This window comes from Ovis aries, chromosome 9 (genome assembly GCF_016772045.2).
Source record: "Ovis aries strain OAR_USU_Benz2616 breed Rambouillet chromosome 9, ARS-UI_Ramb_v3.0, whole genome shotgun sequence".
NCBI classification, from domain to species: Eukaryota; Metazoa; Chordata; class Mammalia; order Artiodactyla; family Bovidae; genus Ovis; species Ovis aries.
In genome coordinates this window covers 21,494,369-21,522,201 of record NC_056062.1, presented here as the reverse complement: position 1 = coordinate 21,522,201, position 27,833 = coordinate 21,494,369, and the positions used below count along the sequence as shown (strand labels likewise).

At 52.2% G+C, this 27,833-nt stretch overlaps 1 protein-coding gene across 2 annotated transcripts in view; it reads left to right on the top strand.

The window, feature by feature from the left end:
* TG (thyroglobulin) overlaps positions 1–27,833 on the top strand; it is a 231,513-nt gene that overhangs the window by 23,216 nt on the left and 180,464 nt on the right. For both annotated transcript variants that reach the window (XM_027972878.2, XM_042254076.1), the window contains exons 12-22: positions 1,822–1,959; positions 2,555–2,632; positions 3,180–3,292; positions 5,487–5,589; positions 6,613–6,813; positions 11,535–11,747; positions 13,061–13,215; positions 14,289–14,445; positions 16,325–16,549; positions 24,281–24,430; positions 26,537–26,707. In XM_027972878.2, the coding sequence (XP_027828679.2) occupies positions 1,822–1,959; positions 2,555–2,632; positions 3,180–3,292; positions 5,487–5,589; positions 6,613–6,813; positions 11,535–11,747; positions 13,061–13,215; positions 14,289–14,445; positions 16,325–16,549; positions 24,281–24,430; positions 26,537–26,707 (1,704 nt within the window). The remainder of the gene's footprint in view (positions 1–1,821; positions 1,960–2,554; positions 2,633–3,179; positions 3,293–5,486; positions 5,590–6,612; positions 6,814–11,534; positions 11,748–13,060; positions 13,216–14,288; positions 14,446–16,324; positions 16,550–24,280; positions 24,431–26,536; positions 26,708–27,833) is intronic.

Here is a 27,833-nt window from a genome sequence, read left to right as displayed (position 1 = left end):
TCTGACGCTTCCCTCCATTTCCAAGGACTCAGGAACACCTCCTAGGAGGAAAGTAAAAGAGCCCTCCTAAACTGAGGAAACACGCTCTGGGTTTAGGCACCTTCCTCATGTGATCAAATCTAATCCAGGTAGTTAACTCCAGAAAGCACCACTTGGTCCCTCGCATGACAGAGACCTATGCTCAGAAGGCTGACGCTGCTCTGGCCTGGGACCAGCTCAGCATTGCTTGACACATACCCCTGGCCAAGCACTTTCTGCACTAAGTAGATCTTTAACAGATCTTTGCATGATCCTCCGACAGTCCCATGAGAGAGATGCTGTAATCACCATCCGTGATTCTCTTCAGAAGTGGAAACGGAGGTTAAGTCACGTGTCCAAGTTCATCCAACCAGCAACCAGCGGAGCCTGGATGCGATGCTGGTGGTTTGGCCCCCAGGCCTCTGTCCCCTGCTCCCACTGCACCTCCTGTAACATCCGGACCAAGACAAAGACGCCCACGCCCACAGGCTGGAGCCTCCCTGCCCTCACCTTCCTGGCGGTTCTGCTGCCCCCTTGGCATTGGGCTTCTCTTGCCTTTATTCCCCTAACACCATGTGAGAGTCTCCCCAGAGCCATCTTTGTTTCCTCCCCCTCCCCAGCCACCTCTGCTGGAGGACAAGACGCCCACCTTCCTCTTTACATCCTGGGTCTCGCACGGCGCCAACAGAATGTGGGGCCTGCAAAAGGATGCTTAACCATCCTCCTTGCTTCTTTCTTCCTCTTCTCTCTCCTTCCCTCCCCAGGTACTCTTTTTTTTTTTTCCTCTGTTCCTCAGAGACTTGGAGATTTTGCTTTTGGCAGGAACCCAGTTTTTTAAAAAAATGTTGTGGCTGGGCAAGTTGTCATGTAATCAAAGAGAGGAGGAGGGGTTGATGCCCTTGAGTGGTGACCACTTCAGTCAGGGAGAGAAATTTAGAGGAAGAGAGAGAAGTGTTGGCCCCATGGGGATTTATTGGCTGAATGTTGTGGTGGCACGTTGTTCAGAGTCAGGCTAAGGAAGTTCCCCTCCTCGGAGCCACCAGCTCTGCTTTTGCAAGTCTGATGCCATTGGGAAAAAGGAAGTGTCTGTAGAGAACAACCAGGGTTGGTCACTTTTCTGGGCACCACTGCAGGTAAGAAGGGGCATCTCTAACTGTGCCAGAGGAGAGGAAGCCCTTGGTGTGCAGACCTCCGGAGCCTGGGGAGTCTGGGGACTGAAGGCCCAACCCAGAAAGAGACTGAGGGCCGCAAAGCATCTTCGACCCACAGAACCCAGTAGTGGTGTCCCACAGTCTCTAGGGAGGAGGGGTGGGCACAGGAGGAAAGTCAGTTACTAACACGCCATCAGTGTTATCAGCCATCACTGTTCTCTCATCTGCCTTAACCCGATGGGCTCTAGATGAGAATTCCTGAAGGAGGAACAGTGACTCCTTCAAACTTGGCTGACATTTTTTACTTCTTTGGTTGCACCATGCTGCTTGTGGGATCTTAGTTTGCTGACCAGGGATCAAACATGTGGCCCCTGCAGTGGAAACGTGGAGTCCCAACTGCTGGACTGCCAGGGCGTTCCCATCAGCTGGCATTTTAATTTTTTTCATTTTCATTTTAAAGGGCAATCTGGTGAGGGCCTACCCGCTCCTCGATGAGCCTCTGTCTTGTTTTGGGGTGGAAATGTTTGTCACAGAAATCAAAAGGCCGCCCATGTTGGGAAAGGACGAGGTGGCTATTCTCAGGACAGAGTCTGCTCGGCCTGGGCTTTGCCTGTCCAGTGCTCACCTCTCTCCTCATCTCTCCCCACTCCAGCCTTTGACTTCTACCAGAGACGCCTGGTGAGCCTGGCCGAGTCCCCACGAGCACCCAGCCCTGTGCGGTCCAGCCCCTATGTGCCGCAGTGTGATGCCTTCGGAGGCTGGGAGCCTGTGCAGTGCCATGCCGCGACGGGTGAGGCGGGCAGGTGCCCTGGGGAGGCTGAGGGACACCCCTCCTTTTCATGTGGAGAAAAGAGCCTTAGGAAGAAAGAAAGGAAAGAGCCCTGCACTATTAGGGCAAAGCAAAGTGGACCCTAGGCCTCTCTTCGGCAGCTGGTGGCAAGCCCCTTAATTCTTCTGCCATCTGATTGTTCCATCTGTACAATGGGAGTGGCAACCTTCTGCCTGCCTGAAGACCAAGTGGGTAGCTGCTGGGGTTTCTGGGTGTTAGGGCCTCTGATTGCGGACCCTGTTAGGGAGAGCAGACAGGTCGGGGTTTGGGTGAGAGAACTTATTGGCACTGCTAGGAATTTTTAAAATTTTGATTAGAGTTTGGTTGATTTGGAACGCTGTGTTACAATAGCTTTTGCTGTACAGCAAAGTGAGTAGGCTATACCTAAACCCACTCTCTTTTCAGATTCTTTCCCCATATAGGCCACTGCGGAGTACTGAGTAGAGTTCCCTGTGCTATGAGCAAGTCTCTTTTATATGTGGTGGTGTGTACTGCAGGACCCTCAGGGCAGGGCCCTTGGGCACTTCCTGAACTTCTGGACATGGCTCTTTTCCAGGGCACTGCTGGTGTGTGGACGGGAGGGGAGAGTACGTCCCCGCCTCGCTGACCGCCCGCTCCCAGCAGATCCCGCAGTGTAAGTGGGGCCGCCGGACCGGCCGGCGGGCCTTCTAGCGGGCGCCCTGCCTGGGGAGGCTCAGTGGGCCAGCGCTTCAGCCCAACCCCTGAGAGCAGGCAGACCACACACCCCCAAGCCCCCAGGCCTGGAAGACATCCCTGACCTTGGTCGTAGTTCCTAATGGTGCTCCTCGTTTCCCAGGTGGAGGGAGGGAGCTGGGGGTGGGCAAGGAGCCCCAGGTCCATCCCCCGACACCTGCTTCCTGGGAAGTTTCATCTATTTCTGTGTTTTCTACAACGACCTCATGTCTGGTCCATAGTCCAACCTCTCTTCTGAGTCTGGACCCGTGTAATCAAGTGCTCACTTTATGTCTCAGAGATGAAATGTCCCACATGCGTCTTTGTCCCCAACCCTCAGCCTGCTTCTCTGGGGTCCCAGCTGTCTGCTCAAAGCACCTCCCCCCGCCCAGATACACGGCTCCAACTCTCGGGGCCAGCCTGGGCTCCCCACCTGCCCTCAGCGCCCGCGGCCAGTCTGTCGAGAGCTCCCCTCTCTCCCCACCCAGGCCCCACCAGCTGCGAGAGATCACGAGCCAGTGGACTGCTTTCCAGCTGGAAACAGGCTGGTGTCCAAGCAGAACCATCTCCTAAAGGCCTGTTCATCCCGACCTGCTTACAGGTAAGTCTCTGAAGGCCCAAGAAAGTTCCAGAAGCCAGAACTTTCTGGATGGCAAATTTTCTAGTTTTCAATAAACTTGTTTGAATTGAAAACTCACAGGAAATTCTAGGCCTCGGTTTTTGTCCCAGCCCTGGCTGATCCAAGCTCTGTGGTGGTGGTGATGTTTAGCTGATCAGTCGTGTTCAACTCTTTTATGACCCCATGGACTGGAAGCCTGCCAGGATTCTCTGTCCGTGGGATTTTCCAAGCAAGAATACTGGAGTAGGTTGCCACTTCATCCTCCAGGGGATCTTCTTCCTGAGCCAGGTGTCAAACCCACATCTCTTGCATGTCCTGCACTGGCAGGCAGATCCTTTAACACTGAGCCACCTAGAGGCCCAAGCTGTATGACCTTGGGCAATTTATTTACCATCTCTGTGCTTCTCTGGGCTTTGCGTTATCCCAAGATCAGGTCACATTTTAATCTTCCCTAGCACCAGGACTGTTTTGAGGCTTTTAGGAGATACCTTTAATGAAAGCTCTTTGAAGACTAATATACACGTACATAATCCCTTAAACCATGAAGCCGCATCAACACGCCCATCATGTTTCAGCTTCTCAACATACTGGAAGACTGTAATATCTCCCTGTCCAGCTCCCTGGTTGTCATGATTTCAGGCAGCGACTGATGTGAAAGCTCTTAGAGAGAGACTTCCTGCTGGAACCAACCACTCAGGTACCAGCTGATGGAACTCCGTGTGGCCCAGGCCCCATCCCCTGAAGTAGGGATGATAGGAACACCGCCACCCACTCTGCTGGGCTCGCAGAGGCTCCAAGGAAGTTAGATGAAATCAGCGGTGCAGAGGTTCATCAAATGCAAATTACTGAGCAAAAGTTTCCTTGTTACTGTTCCTCACTGTCATTAATACTCTTTGGTGCTCTAAACATGGACCCTGATTACGGAAGAGTGTTGTGGAGAAATTAGCAGATCTAGTCTTTTATCTTGGCTGGCAGCTCCGTACCACTGAAATGAGAGTCTGCTTCATCATCAGAGTCTGCAAGTCCACCTGCGGAGAAGGAGAGACAGGAAGCATACTTCTGACGGAGGGAAAAGTGATTCAGACCAGCTCCCAGAGAACCTCCGATCATGTGGTTCCCCAGGCTGCCTCCTGGAAGGACCCAAGTGCCAGAAAACAGGACCCAAGATGCCCAGTGGCCACACTGGATGGCTGTGTGTTGGACCTGCTCCTCAGCAGAAGTCATGTTAGCAGCGAGGGTGTTCTCGGTTGTAGATCTTTACAATCCCATATTTTCTCACACCTTTGCTTGGGTTTGGATCCTTCCTGTGCGACTTGAAAGCCAAGCACCCGGGGGCCCCTCGTCTGATTTCCCTGGGTCTCGCTGAGTAGAATGCGGACGTAGGCTCTCTACCTACATCAGGGACTGAAGGACACCCTGGGAGCCTCCTGATTATGGTCTCTGTAAATGCCGGGTGTCATTACAATGGTCATTTAGCACCTGTGAAAATGGCTCAGCAGAGCACAGAATGAACAAGTGGCCTCGGAAATTTCAGGGAAAGCCTCCGGGGTCCCAGGGAGCTTGGGAAAATGGGCCTCCCTTCTGCCTGCAGCTGCATACACAGGAGAGGGGCCATTGTCTTCCCAGGAGTGCATGGGTCCATCTGGTCCCATCTCCTCTCTTTTTAGATGAGGAAACTTGCCCCAGTGAATTGGAGGAGCTTGCCCAGCATCCCCAGCTGGCCGAGGAGAGATGGGCCCTGGGAAAAGGCAGGGGGCTGCCTCCTCCCTTGTCTTCCTTTTCTGTTACAGGGATGCTGGTTGAAAATCGTTTCCGGAACTAGGGGGATGGTTTCAAGTCAGCAGCTGGGCTCGGGCTGGGCAGGCTTGGGCCCCGCCTGGGTCTGCCACCCCCAGCTGTGGCTGGTCCTCTGTCACTTTCTCTCTCTGAGTGAGCCTGTTTTCCCCACTGTAAAAATGGGTTCACTGCAGTTTTTGTCTCCTGCGGGTGTTACAGCCATGAATTCAGACAATGTACGTAAAGGGTCTCGAATAGGACAACCCCGTCCAGCCCCTCCCCGATGTCTGGAAAAGCCATCGCCAGTAGTTTCGGGAGAAATATCCTTGATGCCTGGCTCCCGACTTACCAGTTTACAGAAGCATCTTCGCTGGGTGACACTACCTCGGTTTTATCTCAGACAGGAGAGTTTGCCAGGCTGCAGGCGTCGGAGGCTGGCACCTGGTGTGTGGATCCAGCCTCAGGAGAGGGTGTGCCCCCTGGCACAAACAGCAGTGCCCAGTGTGAGTACTGACCCTTGCCCATCACTCTCCAGCCCCCATCCCATGAGCATGAGGTACGGAGCCCCAAGAGCTGGCTTCATGTCCCAGCTTGGCCATTCCAGAGCCATGAAAGCTTCTAACCTCACTGTGCCTCAGTTTTCTCATCTGTGAAATAGGGGTGTGATTCCCCCGCCTCAGTGGGTTCTTGGAAGTAATACATATAGCAGGATTTGGGGTAACTAGAGGCACAAACCAGCACTGGTCTCTATTATAGTGGGCACCACTGCCTTCATGGGGTCTGCTGTTCAGCCCCAGATACGGGGGCTCCCGCCTGGCCCCTCGTCCTCCAGCCTGGTCCAGCAATCTGGTTTCCACAGTAAGGTTAAGGCAGTATCTCTAAAGGGCACATGTATGGCTCTCCTCTGCCTGGAGCCCATCGATGCTCCCTGTGGTCCTCAGGCCCAGGCTCCTTGCTGTGGCTCCTGGACCTCTCCGTGTAGGCTCCTGTATCCTCTTGGGCTTCTCTTATTTCTCTATCTCAGCAGCAGGTCCAGGAAAAGTAAACTATAATCAGGCTTTTCAAGCAGGTAGTCACTGTCTTCCCTGGGCCTTCATGGTCTGGTGCAGCCTTTGCAAACCCACAACCCCAGCTGGCTAACTCTCACTCCGTCCACCCATCAGTCCCTCAAGGAAGACTTGCAGGCCTCTCTGTCTTTCCCAGCAGAGCTCAGTGCCGCCCTATGGGCTCATAAACTGCCCTGCACCTCCCATTATCATCCTTAGCATCTCAACTGCAGTTGCTTAACTTACTTGTTAAGTATCCTCTAAGATTCTAAGCTCCTTGAAGACAGGCAATGTGTGCGTGTGTGCGCGCGCGTGCATGGAGTGGAGAGGGGAGTACAAAGCCGAGTGTCCGAGTGCAACACCCCAGTAGGGAGGCAGCCCCAGACCCCGGGGGACCCGCAGGCAGGTGGCAGTGGGTGGTGGCAAGGGCTGTGACACCCATGCCGGCAGAGAGCACATGTGGCTTGTCTTTGCGCCAAGGCCCGAGCCTCTGTGAAGTGCTCCAGAAGGGAGTCCCCTCCGGGAGAACCAGCCCCGGCTACAGCCCGGCCTGCAGGGTGGAGGACGGAGGCTTCTCCCCAGTGCAATGCGACCCGGCCCAGCGCAGCTGCTGGTGCGTCCTGGACAGCGGAGAGGAGGTGCCTGGGACTCGCGTGGCCGGGAGCCAGCCAGCCTGTGAGAGTAAGTGGTGATGCCCCAGAGTGACCCCTGGGCTGGTGGGGGTCCTGCCGTCTCTTCCTTGGCCCTGGTTGGGGTGAAGGGGTCACCAAAGATGTCAGGACAGTGAGGGCAGGAGGAGAGACAAGGGATCTGCGTGAGGGATTGCAGTTGACCCCCGTGACGCTGAAACTCCATCTCAGTTCAGTTGCTCAGTCGTGTCCAACTCTTTGCAACCCCATGGGCTGCAGCATGCAAGGCTTCCCTGTCCTTCACCAACTCCTGGAGTTTACTCAAACTCGTGTCCATTGAGTTGGTGATGCCATCCAACCATCTCATCCTCTGTCGTCCCCTTCTCCTCCTGCCTTCAGTCTTTCCCAGCATCAGGGTCTTTTCCAATGAGTCAGTTTTTCACATCAGGTGGCCAAAGTATTGGAGCTTCAGCTTCAGCATCAGTCCTTTCAGTGAATATTCAGGAGCTCAAAGCAAGGCGAGCCCTTGTGGCAATCTCCCAAGCCAGTGAAGCTTGGGTGCTGGCCTCCTGGGGGGTGCCAGGTCTTGGTCTCCCCATCCTCAAGTGGGGAGGAGGGTCCAGACGGCCGGATCTCAGTGGGGGGACCTCAGAGGGGTCCATCCCAGCCAGGAGCTTCAGGAATAAGTGGAGGTGTTGATTTATTTATTTTTGCTTCTACTTTAAGAGATCATTTGGGTTTCGAATATTGAACTGTACATGAATATATAATATTGAAATACGTTATTACTTATTAAACATATTATTGAATTATCAATTACTTACCTTTAGTTTTTCCTGTATACTCAAGTCACAGGACACTGTAGTCATTTTAAAATGTGTGTGCACAAGTGGGTTACATTATCTGTGAGGTTTTTTTCAGAGCAGTAAATGAAGACTTTGCAAATTATTAATTACAACTTGGGATGCTGGGTCTGGCATGGTAGAGAAATGCTGCACAAAATGACTAATTTTATGGCAGTCGCCTTTCTTCTGTTGTTTTTACTGTTTTGTTGCCTAATTTTTTTTTTAACATTTGCAGTCTCTAGGCAACATTTTGGAACTGCAAACACATTTAATTAAGTCTAGTGATTTCTATGTGTAAAGAGAATTTTTACATTTGTAGAGTGATGTTTATATTTGTAAAGAGAGAGGGGAGTCTTCCAAAGAAGGGTGGGAAGGAAGAGTCAACGCTGTCTGCGTGGGGCTCTGTCTCCTGCCCCAAACCTGTGGTGCGTGCCCAGGGCTCTCACTACACGCCTTTTCTCCCAAGTCCTTGAGTCTCCCAGTCTCTGTGGGTTCTGTTTCAAGATGCTCAGCCACTGCCACCATGCAGGGAACATAGCGGGTGCTTGATGGGTGTCTATGAGGAGAGCTCCCTGCTGGGCGTTGCCGAGAGCAATGAGTGTCAGCCGTAGCGTCAGGCACATTGAACTCAGAGGACATCTAAGAGTGGTCTGCACTGTTGGGACCCAAGGAGCGGACTGCTGAGTGTCCTGCAGGAACAGGTCTGGGAGCACAGCTCTTCTGGGTCTGGAAAGACCCCCTGTGTCTTGGCCCTGCCAGGATTCCATGATCGTAGCTCACCTGTGCAGAGGTCGCCTATTAAAATGTGCTTGTCACATCATACATCCCATTTTTGCCCCCCAGGGATGCAGGTAAATAGATAGAAAAGTCCTACTCTCCATTTTACAGACGGAAAAACTGGGACTCACAGAGGGTCATTAATGTGTTGAAAGCAAGTGGAACAACAAGCACTTTGAGTTCCCCAAAGCTTCTTCCTGCTGACTTGCTACAGAGTGTGGGGAGAAAGCTCAGATGAGGGAGTCAGACAGATAGACCCAAGTGTCAGCTCTGCCAATGCCCTTGCTGGGTAACCCTGGGCAAGTCCCGTAACCTCAAGTTCCCAACGGTAACTTGTGGGCATGGGGAGGGGAATCATAGCTATTTCTGATCATCATTGTTAGGGTCAATTCAAATAGTCTCTGTAAACTGCTCAGCCTGGTGGCTAAGGGCCAACACAGTGAGCCCACTGCAAATGACAGCACCCAACCTTGTCCAGAGGCCATTGACTTGGTTAGACAGAAGCCCGGGCTGCACCCTGAAGACCAAAATGAGTAGCTTTCCATCTGAGGACCCCAGGTAACCTTGAGTCACATGAGGATTGCAAGCTGTAAAGCCAGACATTTCCAGGCAGCAAGGCTGTGCTCTAGAGTCAGGTAATTAACTGTATCTTTAGCCAGGTGTGAAATTGTCATTGAGCGTGTCTGTTCTTTAATTTACTCATTCATCTATTGATTTAACACACGCTCCTGGATCTTGTGGTCCAGGTCAGCCTTCAGTTCAGTTCAGTCGCTCAGTTGTGTCCGACTCTTTGCGACCCCATGAATCACAGCACGCCAGGCCTCCCTGTCCATCACCAACTCCCGGAGTTCACTCAGACTCACGTCCATTGAGTCAGTGATGCCATCCAGCCATCTCATCCTCTGTCATCCCCTTCTCCTCCTGCCCCCAATCCCTCCCAGCATCAGAGTCTTTTCCAATGAGTCAACTCTTCGCATGAGGTGGCCAAAGTACTGGAGCTTCAGCTTCAGCATCATTCCCTCCAAAGAAATCCCAGGGCTGATCTCCTTCAGAATGGACTGGTTGGATCTCCTTGCAGTCCAAGGGACTCTCAAGAGTCTTCTCCAACACCACAGTTCAAAAGCATCAATTCTTCAGTGCTCAGCCTTCTTCACAGTCCAACTCTCACATCCATACATGACCACAGGAAAAACCATAGCTTTGACTAGATGGACCTTAGTCGGCAAAGTAATGTCTCTGCTTTGGGAATACCAGACCACTTGACCTGCCTCTTGAGAAATCTGTATGCAGGTCAGGAAGCAACAGTTAGAACTGGACATGGAACAACAGACTGGTTCCAAATAGGAAAAGGAGTACGTCAGGCTGTATATTGTCACCCTGCTTATTTAACTTATATGCAGAGTACATCATGAGAAACTCTGGACTGGAAGAAACACAGGCTGGAATAAGATTGCTGGGAGAAATATCAATAACCTCAGATATGCAGATGACACCACCCTTATGGCAGAAAGTGAAGAGGAACTAAAAAGCCTCTTGATGAAAGTGAAACAGGAGAGTGAAAAAGTTGGCTTAAAGCTCAACATTCAGAAAACAAAGATCATGGCATCTGGTCCCATCACTTCATGGGAAATAGATGGGGAAACAGTGGAAACAGTGTCAGACTTTATTTTGGGGGGCTCCAAAATCACTGCAGATGGTGATTGTAGCCATGAAATTAAAAGACGCTTACTCCTTGGAAGAAAAGTTATGACCAACCTAGATAGCATACTCGAAAGTAGAGACATTTCTTTGCCGACTAAGGTCCGTCTAGTCGAGGCTATGGTTTTTCCTGTGGTCATGTATGGATGTGAGAGTTGGACTGTGAAGAGCCTTGGGCCCTGGGTAAACAGAGGAGAGACATCCTCTCCTCTTCTGTGGCTCAGTCCAGTGGGGAGACCGGAATGCAGATAGTCTTGTATAATTGATCACAAGGCAGTCTACTCCAGGGAGCCTGGGGACTTGGAGAAAGGTGGCTAAAGTCAGCCTGGAAGAACCGTGAAAAGTGTTAGAAAGTTAAAGGGGTTGTGCTGATAACTGAGGACCCAAAAAGAAATCTTCTAGCCAGATAAGCTGGTAGAAGAAGTAAGGACATGGCCTGTACAATGCATATGGTTGGGAAATAGCATCTCTGCCCTGGGGCAAAGCGGGGCTGGAGAGGAGACCAGAGCAGAGAGGAAGTCGGGCCAGCAGGCACTAGGGAGACTTGCGAACCAAGTCCAGCTCCAAACATTTCTCTGCTGGCGGGGGGAATGGATTGGACATGGGAGCAGAGGGCAGTGGGTGAGGCCCAAACACACGGAGCTGGTGAGGAAGCTTCCGTGGCCGTTCAGGGAGAAGATGACGCATGTCTAAATGAAGGATATGTGGTGGGGATGAAGAGAAGTCAAGGAGCTGTGAGCTGCAGCTGAGCTGGTGGGCAGAGGAGGTGGGAGCGTCTGGGTTGGCTGCCATCTTTCTGGATAAAGGCGCCAGGCTTCAAGCTGGAATTGCTGAAGCCGGAGCAGGCATGGGCAGCAGATGCTGAGCCTGGCCCTGTTGGCTTTGAGGTGGAGGAGACTGGATTTAGAGACGGGAAGGTACTCTGGAGGGCCTGAGTGGAGTTGGAGATGTGAGAGTCATCTCTGCTCAAAGTGAAGTTGAAGTTGAAGCGAAGTTGCTCAGTCATATCCAACTCTTTGTGACCCCGTGAACTGTAGCCTGTCAGGCTCCTCTGTCCATGGGATTTTCCAGGCAAGAATACCGGAGTGGGGTGCCATTTCCTTTTCTGCTCAAAAGTGCTATCAAAGTGTTAGTCACTCCATTGTGTCTGACTCTTTGCGACCCCATGGACTGTAGCCCGCCTGTCTCCTCTGTCCATAGAGTTCTCCAGGCAAGACTGGGGTGGGTAGCATTCCCTTCTCCAGGGGATCTTCCCTGACCCAGGGGTGGCTGTTACAATGAGAGAGGATGGGATTAGCCAACAGGGAGGGTGGAGAGGGAGCAGGAGGGCCCCGGCTGGCCTGAGAGAAGGGAGGGTGAGGGGGGGCCCGTGCTCGTGAGCAGAAATGGGAGGTGGAGGTGCTCAGTGTTGGTGCCGGGTAGGTGCCCACAGCTGCCCCTTTCCTCCCCTCAGGTCCACAGTGCCCACTACCCTTCAGCGTGGCAGACGTGGCTGGCGGGGCCGTCCTGTGTGAACGTGCTTTGGGCCTGGGCGCAGCCACCAGGCAGCAGTGCCAACTACGGTGCGGCCGGGGCTACCAGAGCGCCTTCCCGCCAGAGCCACTGCTGTGCAGCGTGCAGAGGAGACGCTGGGAGTCCCAGCCGCCCCAGCCCCATGCCTGCCAACGTGAGTGGCCCCAGAAAGGTCCGCCTGGAGTCCCACTCCCCACCTCCCCAGGGCTCGGGGCCGAGGCCTTCATTTTCCCGCCTGAGGGTAGCGTGTCCATGATAGCCAGGTGGCATCAGAGCAGGACAGAGCGCTCAATGCAGCATTTTCTTCTAGAATGATCAGCTGGGCTTCCCAGGCCGCTGGGGCAAAGCTTCATTTGTGGCTCCTCTGAAGCAGTCTGCTCCCTGAGACACATTCTGTCATTTCTGGCTTCCATGGGGAGTCCTGGATACAGGACTGTTCTCAAGGTGCAGATGCTCCAGTGGCCATGTTGGTTACTATGATGCTGACAAGCTCAGAGTTGCTGATCTGGCTTCTGGGGTCACAGTGACACTGCCACACCAGCCTCTCCCTGCCCCGCCTCCTCCCGGTCCAACTGTAGCTCCAGGCTATGGCGTCTGTTCTGATCACTGTGGACTTGGGCCGTATTTAAATATGGGTAGCTCCTTCCTCCTGCTCTCACAGTGAACCTGCTTTCACATTCTCATGGCTGTGAAGCTACACCAAACTCCGACTGTGTCCACCTACGCAAAGGCTGGCTGTACTTACTCACGGCCAGGCAGGGCAGGGGTCAGCACAGGGACCAGTGCTAGGTCCACCCAGGGCAACAGGAGGGACTTTCAGGAGAGAGACCCAGATTCTGGGACTGACTGTCACAAGGCTCTGGGTGGCTGGCAGGGGGGGGCAAAGGACACAAATTTGTCACAAAACATTCTGAAATAGAGAATGCTACCCAGAAAAAGTTCAGAATGTGATTTGGACAAATAAGTGACTTGTCCCCCTGATGGTGACTGAGTAGCTAGGAATCAGAGCTAAATTTGTCATGAGTAAGGCACTTGGGGGAAGAGAGGTGTGGGTCCTGAACTCCTAAAATGGAATGCAGGCTTGCTGTGTACATTTGTACAGGTTGTGCACTGCACAACTTTAGCCTTGCACTAGGCTGTGGTAACCATTCTGAACTGGCCAAATCAGGTGGCACGGCCCTGTTTGAGTGCAAGGTAGTATGGAAGATTTTCCAAGAAGACTGTCCAGGACCTCAGCCTGGGTTTAAAGGCTGAGGCAGGACTGAGCTTGCAGTGAGGGTGCTAAGTAATTTCAGAGAAAAGCTGGCGTGCTGGGAAGTAGCGAGACCCAGAGGGTGACAATGCAAGATGGCAGCACTTGCGGACTCCAAGTAAAATGAAGAAGGGTTAGTTTTTGCAGAGAAAAAAACCCAAAAGAACCCCATAGCTCTTTGCCTTTGTCTGCTGACCTCCGGTGCTCGCCCGCAGGGCCCCAGTTCTGGCAGACTCTCCAGACCCAAGCTCAGTTCCAGCTCCAGCTCCCTCCGGGCAAGGTGTGCAGTGCCGACTACTCGGGCTTGCTGCTGGCGTTCCAGGTCTTCCTGTTAGACGAGCTCACGGCCCGCGGCTTCTGTCAGATCCAGGTATGTTCCCACAAGTGGGGCTCGGACTGAGCTCAGGGTCACCGGGCAGAGAACCTCAGGGCTCAAATGAACCTACAGTTCAACCCTCATTCATTTCACCTACTGAGACCCAGGATGAGAAAGCAGCTCAGATAAGGCTAATGACACAGAGGTAGAGGTGGGATTGGTACCCGTCTCACTGGCCATTCTGTCTGCGCACAGATGCCCCTCCTAATGTGTGCCGAGCACTCCACACAGAAGCTCCTGGCTGTTGCCTTTGAAAGAGCACGATGCAAAGAGCACACAGTGAGGCTCGTGTGGATCCCCGGCCCTGCCTGGTGCTGCCCTCGAGTTAACCGGGTCCTACCACCATCCATCCTCCCACCCTGCCCTGCAGATGGTCAGTGGGCACTGTGGGGCGTGCTTAGGTGGGGCAAGAAGCCAGGCTGCGTGGTCACACTGGAGGAGCCAGTGGGTGCTTCCCGGGAGGGAGGGTCGTGTCCTGCTGGGTGTGGGTCTTGCGAGGACTTGGGCAGTCAGCAGAAATTGTTTCTCCAGTGAATTATGGCCCCTTGAATTTGGAGTGTCTGAGCTTTCTTTATCTGTGTGCGTGTGTGTGTGTGTGTGCACGCGTGTGCCCTTTTATTACTTTTTGAGAAACTTTACATTTTTTATAAGTATATTTTTTGTAGTCTATCTTATTTTCACATGTACATGTATCTATAGTTTTTCAATCCTTTCCCCATGTACGTTGGCTCTTAACGCCACTTAACACCTCTGTCTACAAGCTGTGCGACAAAGGCAGGCGATTCAACCTCTCTGGACCCAGAACCTCAGTTTCTGGCTCTCTCAAGGCTGCACCCTCTCAAATGGCTCCCACGAGGTGCTGGGGGTGCAGAGCAGGCTTTCAAAGGACAGGGGAGGGCCCGGGAGTTCCAGTCGCACCGGAGCCAGCTCCCAGGTCAAGGGGTAGTCTTGTTCTCTCCAGGGCCTCCTCCAACATTAAGATAAGCCAGTTTCGGTGCCCGGCGTAGGCTCGGCAAAGCTGGCTCCCGGCTTCGTGTTCCTGAACTCCTGTCTGCATCTCTGTGCAGGTGAACATGGCGGGAACCCCTGCCTCCATCCCCGTCTGTGACGACTCCTCAGTGAAGGTGGAGTGTCTGAGCAGGGAGCGGTTAGGAGTCAACATCACATGGAAACTGCAGCTTGCGGACGTGCCCTCCGCCTCTCTCCCGGACCTGCGGGACGTTGGTATGTTTTCTTACACTGCTGCCCTGAGACCACGCAGACTCCTTGGGTCTCAGTGTCCCCGTCCATCGGATGGAGCCAGTGCGGCCCCAGAGCCTCCCTGTGGGGCCAGAGAGCCCACCACGTGCCTGGCCCATGGGTGGAGCTGGTTACTGAGAAGTTTATAAAAAGCGAGAGTTCTGGCCCATAGCTGATTAGCGCTAAATATAATAATACCCTCTGACTGCTTTTGAGAGTGTTTTCTGGGCACAGAGAAGGAAGACACATGTGAGGAAGGGGACAATGAGGTAGGGTGAGGGAGTCCCTGTTGGTTTATAATTTTTGCTCATTCTACTTCTAATCAGAGAACTTCTCAGACCACTGACACTGTTTACACCCACCAGGACACTATTTGGAACTGCACAGTGATGGTATGGATGAATTGAGAATAGAAAGACTTAAGAGGGAGTAGCGCGGACTTGATGATTGTTATTCTGAGCCACGGTGGGACACAACCCATGGTCTTCTGACTAGATGGTTAGAACTTCTCCTATTTCTCCGGCACTATCTCATGGCCAGACACCCAGGGTCAGGCCTGGCTGGAGCTTGACCGCTGCTCTATGAGGGAGAAGTCGAGGGAGAGACCAGAGTGTAACCCAGGAGGCAGGCGGCATCTCAGCCATTCTGCAGTGCTCGTGACAGTAATTATTAATACCACTCCTCCCCATAGCATTATGAGCTGTGTTGTTCTTTAGTCTGTAAATCATATCAGACTCATTCGTGACCCTGTGGACTGTAGCCCGCCAGACTCCTCTGTCCATGGGACTCTCCAGGAAGAATACTGGAGTGGGTTGCCATGTCCTTCTTCAGGGGATCTTCCTGAACCAGGGATTGAACCTACGTCTCTTACGTCTCTGCGTTGGCAGGCGGATTATTTACCGCTGAGCTGCCAGAGAAACCCCAGCATTATGAATTCAGAGCCCCTTTTTGTTGTTCTCTGGCAACAGACTGCACAGTTTGGGTGTGTTTGAAGCTGCAGATGGATGTGATGTTTATTCCTGGCATCAATGGCCTGGGGTTTCCTTCACAGCAGCCATTGTGGTGGGGACGTTCGTCGTGTGCTGGGGTGTCCCAGCACGGGACACCCCAGGTGTGGGGCTTGCCCACCTGCTTCCTTCCTAGGAAACCCTCGTACAGCTGGAACGTTGCCAGCTTTAAGCTGAACGTTGAGGTGGAGGCTCCACTTTCCCTTTGAGCGGCCCCATCATGTCCTCTCTTGTAATCCCCACCAACCTCAAAAGCAGACTTGGGGAAACTGAGCCTCGGAAATGGTGGCTTGGCAAAGGCTGAGACAGTTGCATACCTGGATAACGCACCTTGGATGAGTGACTGGGGTCATGATATTCTCTACCAGCGAGGGTCACGTTGCGTGTGTGCTTGCAAAGTCACTTCAGTCGTGTCTGATTATTTGCAACCCTGTGGACTAGAGCCCACCAGGCTCCTCTGTCCGTGGGATTCTCCGGGCCAGGACACTGGAGTGGGCTGCCATTCCGTCCTCCAGGAGATCTTCCCCGCCCAGGGATGGAACCCTTAGGTCTCACGCCTCCTGCACTGGCAGTCGGGTTTGTACCAGCAGCACCACCTGGGAAGCACTGAGGGTCACACTGCTGTCGCAGAAACAGCATGAGCTGGAGGCCTGGACTGGAGTCCTAGATGCGCTTCTGAATTTGTGTGACTTTGGGTCAATCAACCCCCTTCTCTGAACCTGTTTTTCCCTCTGTGAATTGAGACACTGGGTAAGGCCTATGTCTCCTTTCAACGTGGGCATCCTGGGAAGCTCTGCACCTGGACCACCCCCAGCAGGGACAGTGAGGCGACACCCCTGTCTCCTCTTGTCTTGCAGAGGAGGCCTTGGCTGGCAAGTATCTCGCTGGGCGCTTTGCAGATCTGATCCAGAGCGGAACATTCCAGCTTCATCTGGATTCCAAGACGTTCTTGGCAGACACCTCCATCCGCTTCCTCCAAGGCGACCGCTTTGGCACCTCTCCCAGGACACAGTTTGGGTGCCTGGAAGGATTCGGCCGAGTCGTGACCACCAGCAATGCCAGTCAGGATGCCCTGGGGTGTGGTAGGTGCCTCCTGTCTCCCTGGACCGCTGTTACTGGGCCATGCCAGTTGGGGGGATGGCCACAGAGCTCTGAGGGAGGTTATTCCGACATGCAGATTGGGGAACCCTTCATTTATTTATTCAGTGAAAGCGTTTCAGATGTCCAGCTGTGAGTGTGGGCATGTAGTTATCGCCCAGCAGGTAGCAGCTAGAACTGGGAGCAGCATGGCAGAAGGAAGCAGCCCCATGTGGGGGTTATCTGTCCTTTTCGCCCTTGCCAAGCGCAGACCTGCAGCCTGGGCTGCACTGTGTTTGTGGAGAAGGCTGGCGTTCACCCCTCTCATGCTCTGTGACTTATCCCAGTCTGGTTACAGCAGCACCTTTCTCACCGCCATCCCCGGAGGGCCAGCAATCAGCCCAGGGCACGGTGGCTCAGGGGCAGTGAGTCCTGGTGGAGGTCACGGGGCTGTTCTTGGCAGCCTTGGAAGCACCCTCAGTAGCCCGAGCCTGCCGGCGCCCGGAATGGAAGCTCTGTGCGTTTCCTGTCGCTGCTATAACACATGGCCGCAAGCATCATGATCTAAAACAACACCTGCTTATATGCTGCTGTTCTGTGGGTTTGAATCCTCACATGGGCCAAATCCAGGTGTAGTCCGGCTGCATTGTGCCGGAGGCCCTGGGAGGCAATCAATTTCCTGAGTTTTTTCCAGCTTCTGGAAGGTACCCACGTTTCTCGGCCCTTGGCTTCCTTCCTTCATCTTCAAAGCTGGAAGTGCTGGAGTTCTCAGGCCGTTTCTGTCATCACAGCTCCCTTGGATGCTTCTCTCGCTTCTGTTTTTTCAAAGGAATGGTTGTTTAAAATTTCTTATTTATCCATCTATCTATTTATCTTTGGTTGTGCTGGGTCTTTGTTGCTGCCTGTGGGCTTTCTCTGGTCGCTCGGGTGAAGGCGGCTCTTCCTTGTGGCGTGTGGGCTTCTCTCTGCGGCCTCTTCTCTTGTTGTGCAGCTTGAGCTCTAGGACAGACAGCCTTCAGCAGCTGTGGCTCACGGGCTTAGTTGCTCCTTGGCAGGTGGCATCTTCCCGGACCAAGGATCAAACCCATGTCCCTTGTGTTGGCAGGTGAATTCTTATCCACTGTACCACCAGGGAAGTCCTTTCTTTCATTTCTTTTCTTTAAATTTATTTTTTATTTTATTTTATTGGAGTGTGACTGCTTTGTAGAGTTGTGCTAGTTTCTGCTGTACAGCGAAGTGAATCAGCTGTATGTGTGACTACACACAGCTGGGTAACCCAGCACACTCGCCCTCTTCTAAGGCCAGTTGACTAGCGACCTTATTTCCATCTGCAACCTTGGACTCCCTCTGCCACGTGTCCTCACGTGTTTACAGTTTCCAGGGACTAGGACGTGGACCTCTTTGGGGGCCAATCTTCCATCTGCTACCGAAGCTTCCAGGGTCTCACAGTGAGCAGCCTGCCTCCCACATGATGTGAGACACAGAGGCTTTTTTATGGAGCTAAAGAGAGAGGAGATGTTTTTCAGTTATTTATTTTTCCACTATTTATATTGGTTGCCACACAAAAGCTGCAAGGCCTCTCCTCTCGTGAAATCCATGCCAAGTTCTAAGCTCCACACTAGATATCACGTGCTGCTAACTCAGCACAGAAACCAGAGGCAACGCTTCTTGCTAATGTTTACAGAGGATCTTGCGGTTGACGAGGCATTGTCACCGATACTCGGCCATCACGGTCGCCCCTGGTGGCAGGTCATCCCCCCACTGGACAGGTGAAGGGGTGGAGGCAAGATGAGGGGAGGCCATGGGTCTGCAGTGCCCAGAGCAGGGCTGACTCAAAGAAGGGGTTTGGTTCTCTGTGGATGAGTCACCCCAGGTCCTCTGGGACCAGCCCTCATGATCCTTCCACCTCGAAGAGCTGCCCGGACAGAGAGAACAAGCAGCAGAAGCAGGTGTGGATGGTGCCACCCCCCAGAGTGGGTGAAGTAGGGTCACTACAGTGGGGGTCTCTGCAGCACCTGGCGCTGGGCCCTGAGACTCACTGTGCAGGGCCCTGGGCTCCACTGCCAAAGAAAAGATTCGAGTGTGTGTGAGGGTGTGTATGAGTGTGTGTGAGAGAGTGTATGAGAGAGTGTGTGCGTACATCTGACTACGTGTATTGTGAGTGTATGTGTGAGATAATGTGTGTGAGTGTGTGTATGTATGTGAGAGAGTGTGTGAGTCTGTGTACGTGTGTGTGTACATTTACGTGTATGAGTGTGTGTACGTCTGGGTGTGTGTGTGTGAGGGTATGTCTGAATGTGTGTATGTATGAGTGTGTTGTGTGTATGTGTGAGAGTGTGTGTGAATGTGTGTATGTGTGAGAGTATGTGTATGTGTGTGTGTGTGAGAGAGAGAGAGAGTGTGTGTGTATTGGGAGGAGGGTGTTTTTAGGGTCACCCCAGGGGGTGATAAGGGGGTCTGAGAGCCCACTCTGAGGCTCAATGACCTCGAGTGTCCCCTCTGGAACACGGGGCCAAGAGGTGGGGCAATAGGAGATGGTGAGAGGGACCTGTCAAGTGCTGGTTCCCCATTTCCTTCATGTAAAATAAAGGGGGTGGCCTGGAATCTGGGCCTAGGTTTTCTCTAGGGACCTTGATTGATGATTAGATGAGCACTTCCTGTCTCCCAGGACAGACAGTCCCGCTCAAGTAGGAGATGGGAGGAAAAGCTGAACCAGGAGAGCAGGCAGACTTTCCTGGTGGGTGCTGAGCACTGAGGGACTGGGAATCAGAACCTGGGCTGGGGTGACCGGACTCCAGAGAGTGGGAGCCCCAGGGTGGGCTTGGCGAAGGGGCTGAGAGGAAGGTCTGGCCGGGGCTGCAATTGCTCCAGGAGGTGGCCACCTTTCTCTGTAAAGAGCCAAAGCAAGTCTTTTAGGCTTTGCAAACCATTCTCTTTCTGTCTCGAGGACTCAAGTCATCCATAGTGGGGAGAAAAATGCTGTGTTCTAAGTAAAAGTTCATTTGCCAAACAGAAGGTGAGCAGTATTTGGCCCGAAGGCTGCAGTCTGCCCATCCTAGCTCTACATAAACCTGCATTCTGTTTTTCAACTGCGGCAGCTTTTTATTGATTCACAAGGAATTGTTGAGCACATCATTCATCCCCACCCCTTACTCCAAATGCTCAGAAAGGTCCAGAATGGAATTCACAAAAGCAGTACCAAAAGCCCCAGGTTTCCTCCAGTATCCATGATACATCCCTCTCCTACTGAGTTTCTGCATTGCTCTGGTCCAGAGAGTCCAGTGTCTTTAATCCCATGGGATGGACAAAGCAGTGCGGGGAATACAACTGACAGTGTCAGGAAGCTGGAAGTCTTGGAAGTCAGATAGATCTGGGTTCAAGCCTGGTTCCACCACTTTCGCAGTGTGAGTTCTTGGGACACTGCCCATCTTCACTAGAAATCATCTGGAAACCAGGGACTGTAATATCTATTTCATGGAGGGGGGGAGGTTGCAATTTGCATAGCAGAATATAATCGATACAAAGCACGTCTATTCACACATAGTGAAACTTCTGCAGATGGTTTTGTTGTCAGTTGGCTATGTGAGATTTCAGCTCAGCTGTGCTGGTTCCAAAATCTTTGTTCTATCCTCGGATTCACAAGTCTCCCTTCTCAACAAGGGCTCTTGGTGAAATCACACCCTCTGATCCTTGTATCTCTTCTAATTGACTCTTTTCCCTTCTGAAGCACATCTGGAACACAGCTGTGAGGCTACAAGCAGAGCATTGTCCTGTGGAGATGAGGCAGGGTTTCTGTGTGCTGTCTTGGGGGGCTAATCTGGATGGTCCCCTGGGAGGGCGGTGACTCCGGGGCACCAATGGGAGTGTCTGCCTCCCGTGACTCCGTCAAGCAGGGCCGTCTTGACCTACGCAGTACCTGCTGCAGGAGCAGGAGGCTTTGTTCGCAACTCCCATGGGGTCAGTTACATTCACCCTCTTGCCTCAAGGCCAGGCAAATGGCTTTCCCTTGGAATTACCTGCGGGCAGCCTTCATGCCAAATTGGCCCGTTAAGAAGAATCCCAGGGAAACTGTCTGGATTTTCCATTTTTGTTCTGGACAACATTCGCTCACTCATTCACTGCAAGATCTTATCATAGAGCTAATTCTCTATGGATGTTTTCCTAAAGTAACAAGTTGCCTCTTGTTTCCTTCCCCCCTTCCTCCTTTCCTTTCTTCCTTCCTCTTTCTTCTTCCCTCCTTCTTCCTTCCTTCCATCTCTCTATCCATCCATCCATCCATCCTTCCATCCATCCTCCTATCCATCCATCTTTCCATCTATCCCATCCAAACTTTCAAAATGCAATTATGTGTCAAACACATAATGTGAAATATTCAGGGAACCAAGAGTCATAGCCCTACTTTCAAAGAGCTCACAGTCTAGCTGAGGCAGGGTTAAGTGAAAAGACAGCTAAAATATCACGTGAAAAGCCTTTTGCATCACAGTCGGGGAAGTCAGAGAAGGCTTGCCGGGCTAGCAAAGGCTGGTGAGTAGAAATTGCTGCTTGGATAAGAGCAGACAAGCAGTGGTGGGTATGTATGTGTGTGTATATGTGCCCCTGTGTTTAGGCTGCTAAAGTAATGGACACTCCAGAAATGGAGATTAGTGCTAAAGTAGGCAGTTAGGAAGTGCTGTGGCTTTTATGGGGCCAGTGCACACGCAGAGTCAGACACGACTGAAGTGACTTAGCAGCAGCAGCAACACGTGGTTCGTGCAGTTGGAGAATAGGGGTGTGGGGAATGTGGCAAAAGATGAGCCGGAGTGGTCGGCGGGGACCAGCATGGAGGTGCCTGGGGGCACAGTAAGGGGCTTGGTCTGGTGGGGTCACAATGGGGGAATTTTCAGTTGGAGAGTGACTGGGCCAGGCCAGGGGTGGGCTTGAGCAAAGCAGGCTAAGGAGGGAAGGAGTGTCGCCTGTCCTCAGGTAATTTTCTTCAGCACGAATGTAGCTGCCTGATTTGGGGACCCTGGGATCTGGTTGGCAGGAGGGATGCCATAATCCCAAAGCTTTGCAAAACTCACAAACTTGGGCCAAATGGCCTCATTTTACAGAGGAGGGAACTGAGGGTTCAGGGGTTTTCCATGAGGGGATTTAACTGAAGGATAAACACCCAATTGTTTCTGTGAAGAGGACCCACCTGCTAGAGGAGGAGGCTCATCATGATGTTTACAAGGGTTTGTTTGGGTGGAAAAGGCACTTGACGTCAGAGATGGAGAGAATCACAACACGGCTTCCTTGTGCGCGGTCGAGAGCCCTTAAGTTTATGGCAGCAAAGATCTCAGCTTTCATTTTTCTGCCCCTTCAGCTGCACCCGAGGTTGGGAGGCAGCAATTCAGGCTAGTTGCACAGGTTTTGTTTTCCTTCAGCAATGAACTTGGAGACTGCTTTAAAAAAAAAACACCCCAGCACGGAGGTAAAAATGCTAGAGATGATCAACAATGTGACTCATAGAAGTAACGAAACTCCACTCTGAGCGAGGGTGTGCATGGCGCCAGGCAGGCCGGAAAACACACCATTCTGTTTCCAAGATGGGCCTGGGTTTCTGATTTACTCAGAAACACTACACGCATACGCATACACAGGAAAGCGGCTGTCAGATCCATGCGGGTTCTGTTCTAGCAGGTCCCACGTGTATGGGCTTCATTTCTTCGTCAAAAGAAGGTGGTTGAATTGGTGGGTGGAGGAAAGGCTTTGGTTTGGTGAAAATGGGACTGAGATCCCACCCATATCTCCTTGCAGCCTGGTTGAACCTGACCTTGAACATCAGTTTTCTCCAGACTACACTGGCGCTGATGCCTTTTCCATAAGGTGGTGACAGTGAAAGGCGGCTGGTGACACACGTGGCACCGTGCTTGGCATATTCTATAACTTTACTTCCCCACTGCCCTTTGCAGTGGGCAAAGGGGCATCATGCGTGGATGTCCTGAGGCTCAGCTTTCTCATCTGTGAAATGGGGGCAACATGCAAACTCCCATACGTGCAGAGGTGATGTACATGCAGGAGGTACACAGAGGAGCGCCAGGCACCAAGACAGTGCTCCCAAGAGCAGGCATGCTTTTGACTCCCACCCTCCCTGAGTAACAGCTCACTTCTTCCGGAAGTTACTTGACAAACTCTCAGGAGGCCAACCCTGGACCAAGAAAAAAGGCAAGAGGGAACCTCTTTCTGCCATCCCTTGTCTGAGCTGTCTGAATCACTGTGGCCAAGTTCATACCCTTGCCGGGGAGCAGAGCTCTTGAACGCCAACTTAGAACCCTTATGAGACGGGCGTCTGTCCAGTTTGGGCTTCTGTTTCCCAGCTTGTATCCTGTTGGAGGAAGCACAGTAGGAAGGGCTGCGAGTGTTAGAGTCAGAGGGACAGGAGGCCCTGAGGGTCTGCAGACTGACAGCGGTGCACAGGCAGGAAGCAGAGGAGGGGAGGGAGGCGTCCAGGGTGCCAACAGGAGCAGGTCCCCACTCCCAGGGTCACACCTGGGGTTTCTGAGGAAATCAGAGCCCCAGTACCCGGACCGCGAGGGCCTCTGCCGATCCCGTGCCCTGGGCATCTCACCTCCCGGTGGCCCCAGGTCTCAGCCCTGCCATCACTGAGTGACCCAGAGGAAGAGGCCATGTGAGTGGAGTGAGATGGTGCTGGATGGTTGAGATCACCCCACAGGGAGGGCACCCTATGTAGAGAGAGCAGGAGTTGAGGGTACAAGGAACAACTTCCTTACCTGTAGACTGTGGAGTCTGCATTGTGGTACCTGCTTTCTGCACATCACTACCGCACTCCAGTGGGATAACATAATGAACCCCTCTTTTACAGAGAGGGCTTTCCGGGTGGCTCATTGCTAAAGGATCTGCCTGCCAGTGCAGGAGATATGGATTTGATTCCTGGATCGAGAAGATTCCCCTGGAGAAGGAAATGGCAACCCACTCCAGTATTCTTGCCTGGGAAATCCCATGGACAGAGGAGCCTTGCGAGCTATAGTCCATGGGGTTGCAAACAGTTGGACATGACTTAGTGAATAAACAACAACAAAATGTTTTAGAGGAGAAAATGGAACCTCAGAGTAATCCACAATCATTTAGGCACAGGGAGGAGGGGGACTTTATTGGGTCTGTCTGACCTCAAAGTTTGCACCCCGCACTGTTCTCCACCGTGTTCCCATAGCAACCTATGGATGGGTGCTCATCTTTAAAGTTCTCCAACTTCACCTCATGACATCCTTCTCTTTGTCCACTAAGCTCTAACTCAGTAAGCTGGCTCTGTTTGGCTTTTCTCTTTCCATTCCTTGAAGAATCCAAACTTATTCCTGCCTCAGGATTTTTGCACTTGCTGTTCCCTCTGTCTGAAATTCTCTTTTGCATCCTTGCCTGGCTTACTCCTCACTCATCAGGTCTCACAATTTGTCTCTCAGAGGGGCCTTCCTCACTATCTGCTCCTGCTTCATCTCACTTGAATCTGGCAGTCTTGTCAGACACCCTCTCATCCTACCAGCCCATCAACTCCTGGAGAGCAGGAACCTTGTGGACCTTCTTCATGGCTTATCCTTGACTCTTGGAGCCGGATGCACTGTGCATTCTCATTGGGCATTTGCTAAATGAATGAGTTCTTGTCTGATTTTGGAATTTCACAGATCCAGTGCATTCTGAGGTTGTAATTGTACAGCAGGTGTCTTGTTTTTTAACCTAGTTGCTCTGTTGATCTCTTCCAGTCAAGTGTCCGGAAGGAAGCTATTTTCAAGATGAGCAGTGCGTTCCCTGTCCTGCTGGATTCTACCAAGAACAGGCAGGGAGCCTGGCCTGTGTCCCCTGTCCTGAGGGCAGAACTACCGTTTATGCTGGAGCTTTCAGCCAGACTCACTGTAAGTCCTCACGGGTCCTGCCACGAAAGAGAAACCCTACAGTGCCACACGAATACAGCAGGACACCTCAGCCTCGGTACTCCTGGAAGCTGGAGACAGACAGTTCTTCATTTGGGAGGGCTGTCTTTTGTGTGAGAGGATGTTTATTCAGCAGCATCACTGGTCTTTACCTGTCAGATCCTGGAAGCACTTCCTTCATGCACACCAAATTGTGACAACCGAACCGTCTCCAAACAATGCCAAGTATCTCTTAAATGGGGGGCAAAATTGTCTACCCTTGAGCACCTCTGGGTCCATAGCATAATCAAAGGGGCACCACCTTTGAATGTCTCTGCTCTGTTAAGACCCTAGGCCAGACATTTCACTAGTGTTGTCTCAGTCAATCCTCCCAATTCTCCTTTTAGATAAACATTATGAGCTCAACTTTTACGTGTAAGAAAGCCAAGACTCATCTGATGAAACTTAGCTAAAGTCGCTCAACTAGTGTGAAAGTCGCTCAAAAAGTGATATAACCGGCCTTTGATCTTGGTATTGTCTGATTCTGAAACTTCCGATTTTTGTAAGTCAGTGTTATCAGATTTAGAAGTGGAAGATGTTTTCCACCTACGGTCACCACCGCCGTATAGCTCATATTCCCTTTTTGGGCCCGTGGATCTGTCGGGTCTGTGTGTACGGCAGCCTTCCCGTATGTCATGTGATTTCACTCGGTCTATTTACTTACCAGTCACCTGGGGAGGGTTGGGTTTTCCCTCGCAGGGACCTATAACTTGCCTCGTTATACATCTGTTCATGATAGTCTGAAATGGTGTCAACGTGAGGCAACCGTGGCTACTACTATTTGAAATCTGAGTTGTGTGTGGAGTTGTAAAGTAGTTAATCAGAAGAGATCAAGTCCCCTTCTGTGATAGAGGAGATCTTCTTTGGTCAGGAGAGCACTGGAAATAGGGCGGTATTTCCAAGGAAGTAAGATCAGAGGAATTCCTGAGGCTGGAAGTCGGCATCCCTTTTAGAGAAGAGATACTTCCCCGGAAACACAGCATCCTTCGTGTCCACACATGGGTTCCAGTCACTGCAGTCTGGGATGATGTGAGGTTCCGTCACACGGCCCGAGGGATCCTTTCTGGGAAGGGGTTCCCTGCCACATGCTGGTCCTTATTTGTGGAGGGCATGCTGCACACACACGCGGTGGGCAGCTGAGCAGGAGGTGGGGGCTCGGGACCCCTGCCCCAAACGCATTTGCTCCCCTTTGCTCCCCACTCTCCCTCCTACTGTTGTGACCTTGGCCGAGTCACCTCCTTTCTCTGAACGTCCACTTCCAGACATGGTGGATCAAGACCAGATACGTATTTCTATTATAAATCACAGGATCAAAGCCCAGGGTGGGCAGGGCAGGCTTGTATTACGTGTCAGATGCTGAGCAAGACACTGGGATATAACAGGAAGCAGACCCAGGTGAGGTCCCTGCCAGCTGGGGAGGGAGGCAGACAGCTGCAAACCAGTTGTTCTGCAGACTGATGGAAATAATCATCGCACTCCCGGCTCTGAGCAGGGGTGCGGGTCCAGAGGACAGGGTGTGACACTCGGGCATCAAGGGATGTCAAGGGACTTCCCTGAGGAAATGAGGACTGGGTGGCAAAGAGTTAACTCCCTGAGAACCGGGGAGAGCTGGGCACCAGGAGAAGAACCAGGGGGCAGAGTCGGGGTCGGGGTCCAGAAAATGGTATCAGAGCCGGTGGTATCCACTGATGCGGACACACAGGTGCAGCTGGAGGGTCAGATGGGTGGGTCCAGGTCACAGAGGCCCTTGTGGCCCAAAGGCAAGCCCAGACTTTGTCCTTAAGTCAGGGTGGGGGCACTGACAAGTTTGAGGCTGGGGGAGTGTGTCTGGCTCAGACATGGGACTTGGATGTCTGATCAAGGACTGGGAGCCAGGCAGATAGGGGACCCCAGAAGCACAACTCTGATAGTTTGTTTTTTTTTTTTTTTGGCCATGCAGAGCCAGGGATCGAACCTCTACCCCTCTGCCATGGATGCATGGAGTCTTAACCACTGGGCCTCCGGGGAAGTCCCAGTGACACTGATGGTTGTATTCATGTTTGGTTCCAGGTGTCACCGACTGTCAGAAGAATGAGATGGGCCTGCAGTGTGACCAGGACGGCCAGTACCGAGCCAGCCAGAGGGACAGGACCAGCGGGAAGGCCTTCTGTGTGGACGGCGAGGGGCGGAGGCTGCCCTGGACGGAATCAGAGGCCCCGCTGGTGGATGCTCAGTGTCTAAGTATGTGCAGGCCACTCCTGGGGACAGGGTGTGCGATCCCACCAGGCTTTCTAAAATGAGAGAGACACACAAGATGTGTTTGTCCACAACCTTTTATTTCGAAAACTTCTAAACTACGTAGGTGTTGAAAGATTAGTAGGATGAAAAAATATTCGTCACCCAGATCCAAAAATTGTTATTGTTTTGCTCTCTTTCTCTCTCCTTTAATCACTGGAAAAAAATATTTCCGACATCATGAAACCTCACCCCTAAGTACTCAGCCTCACGAGAAATGAATTTAAAAGTCATTCATCTGCTGAGGTTTCCTTTCTTGTGGGCAGCTTGCCCCAGAAGTGGTCAGTGTTTCTCCCTCAGTGGGATGTTAGGGGAAGACCCGAGGGCCAGTCCTTCTTCCAGAACTTACTTGCTGGGTGACCCAGGGCACATTGCTCAGCTTCTCTGAGCCTCATCACTCCAGCAGCCTCCTGCTCACTTCCTGAGACACAGTGAGGGTCAATATCATCCTATGAAAATGACAAACGTTCACTGAGCCCAGCTCTTCGATGAGATAATGGATGCAAAAGCCCCGAGTGAGCCGACAGGTGTCCTACAGTCCCAAGTGTAACGGGACGGGGCTCAGAACTAGTTTAATCCCAATGGTGCCCTTTACGGGTCTTGTAATGCTGGGCAAGTCCCCTTCAACAGTTTCCCCATCTGCAAGATGGAGATGAAATGGCTTAGCAAAGAACTAATAAATGCCAAAGATTTGTGCAGATGTGTCCATGAACAAACTTTCATGTCCATGGATAAAATCTCATGGCAAATCCAGGGAAAATCTTTATTGCTTTTTTCCACAATCCCTCCTCTTGGGCAGAAACAGCAGTCAGGGGATTTAGAGCTTTAAGGATAGTTAGAGCTTTAAGGACTCAGTTAGGCAGATCTTTGCTCTCTTTTACAAATGAGGGAGAGAACGTTCTCAGAGGGAAGGCCACTTACCCAAGGACCGTGGTGATGGCTGCTGTTCTGGGTGCTTGCATCTTAACTCCAGCCTTCTTTGCATCCCTACCACCAGCTCAGCTGTGTGGATTGTAACGCACACTTTGTAAAGCATTTCTTGGCTTGCTCTGGCCTGCATTCATCTGGAGCA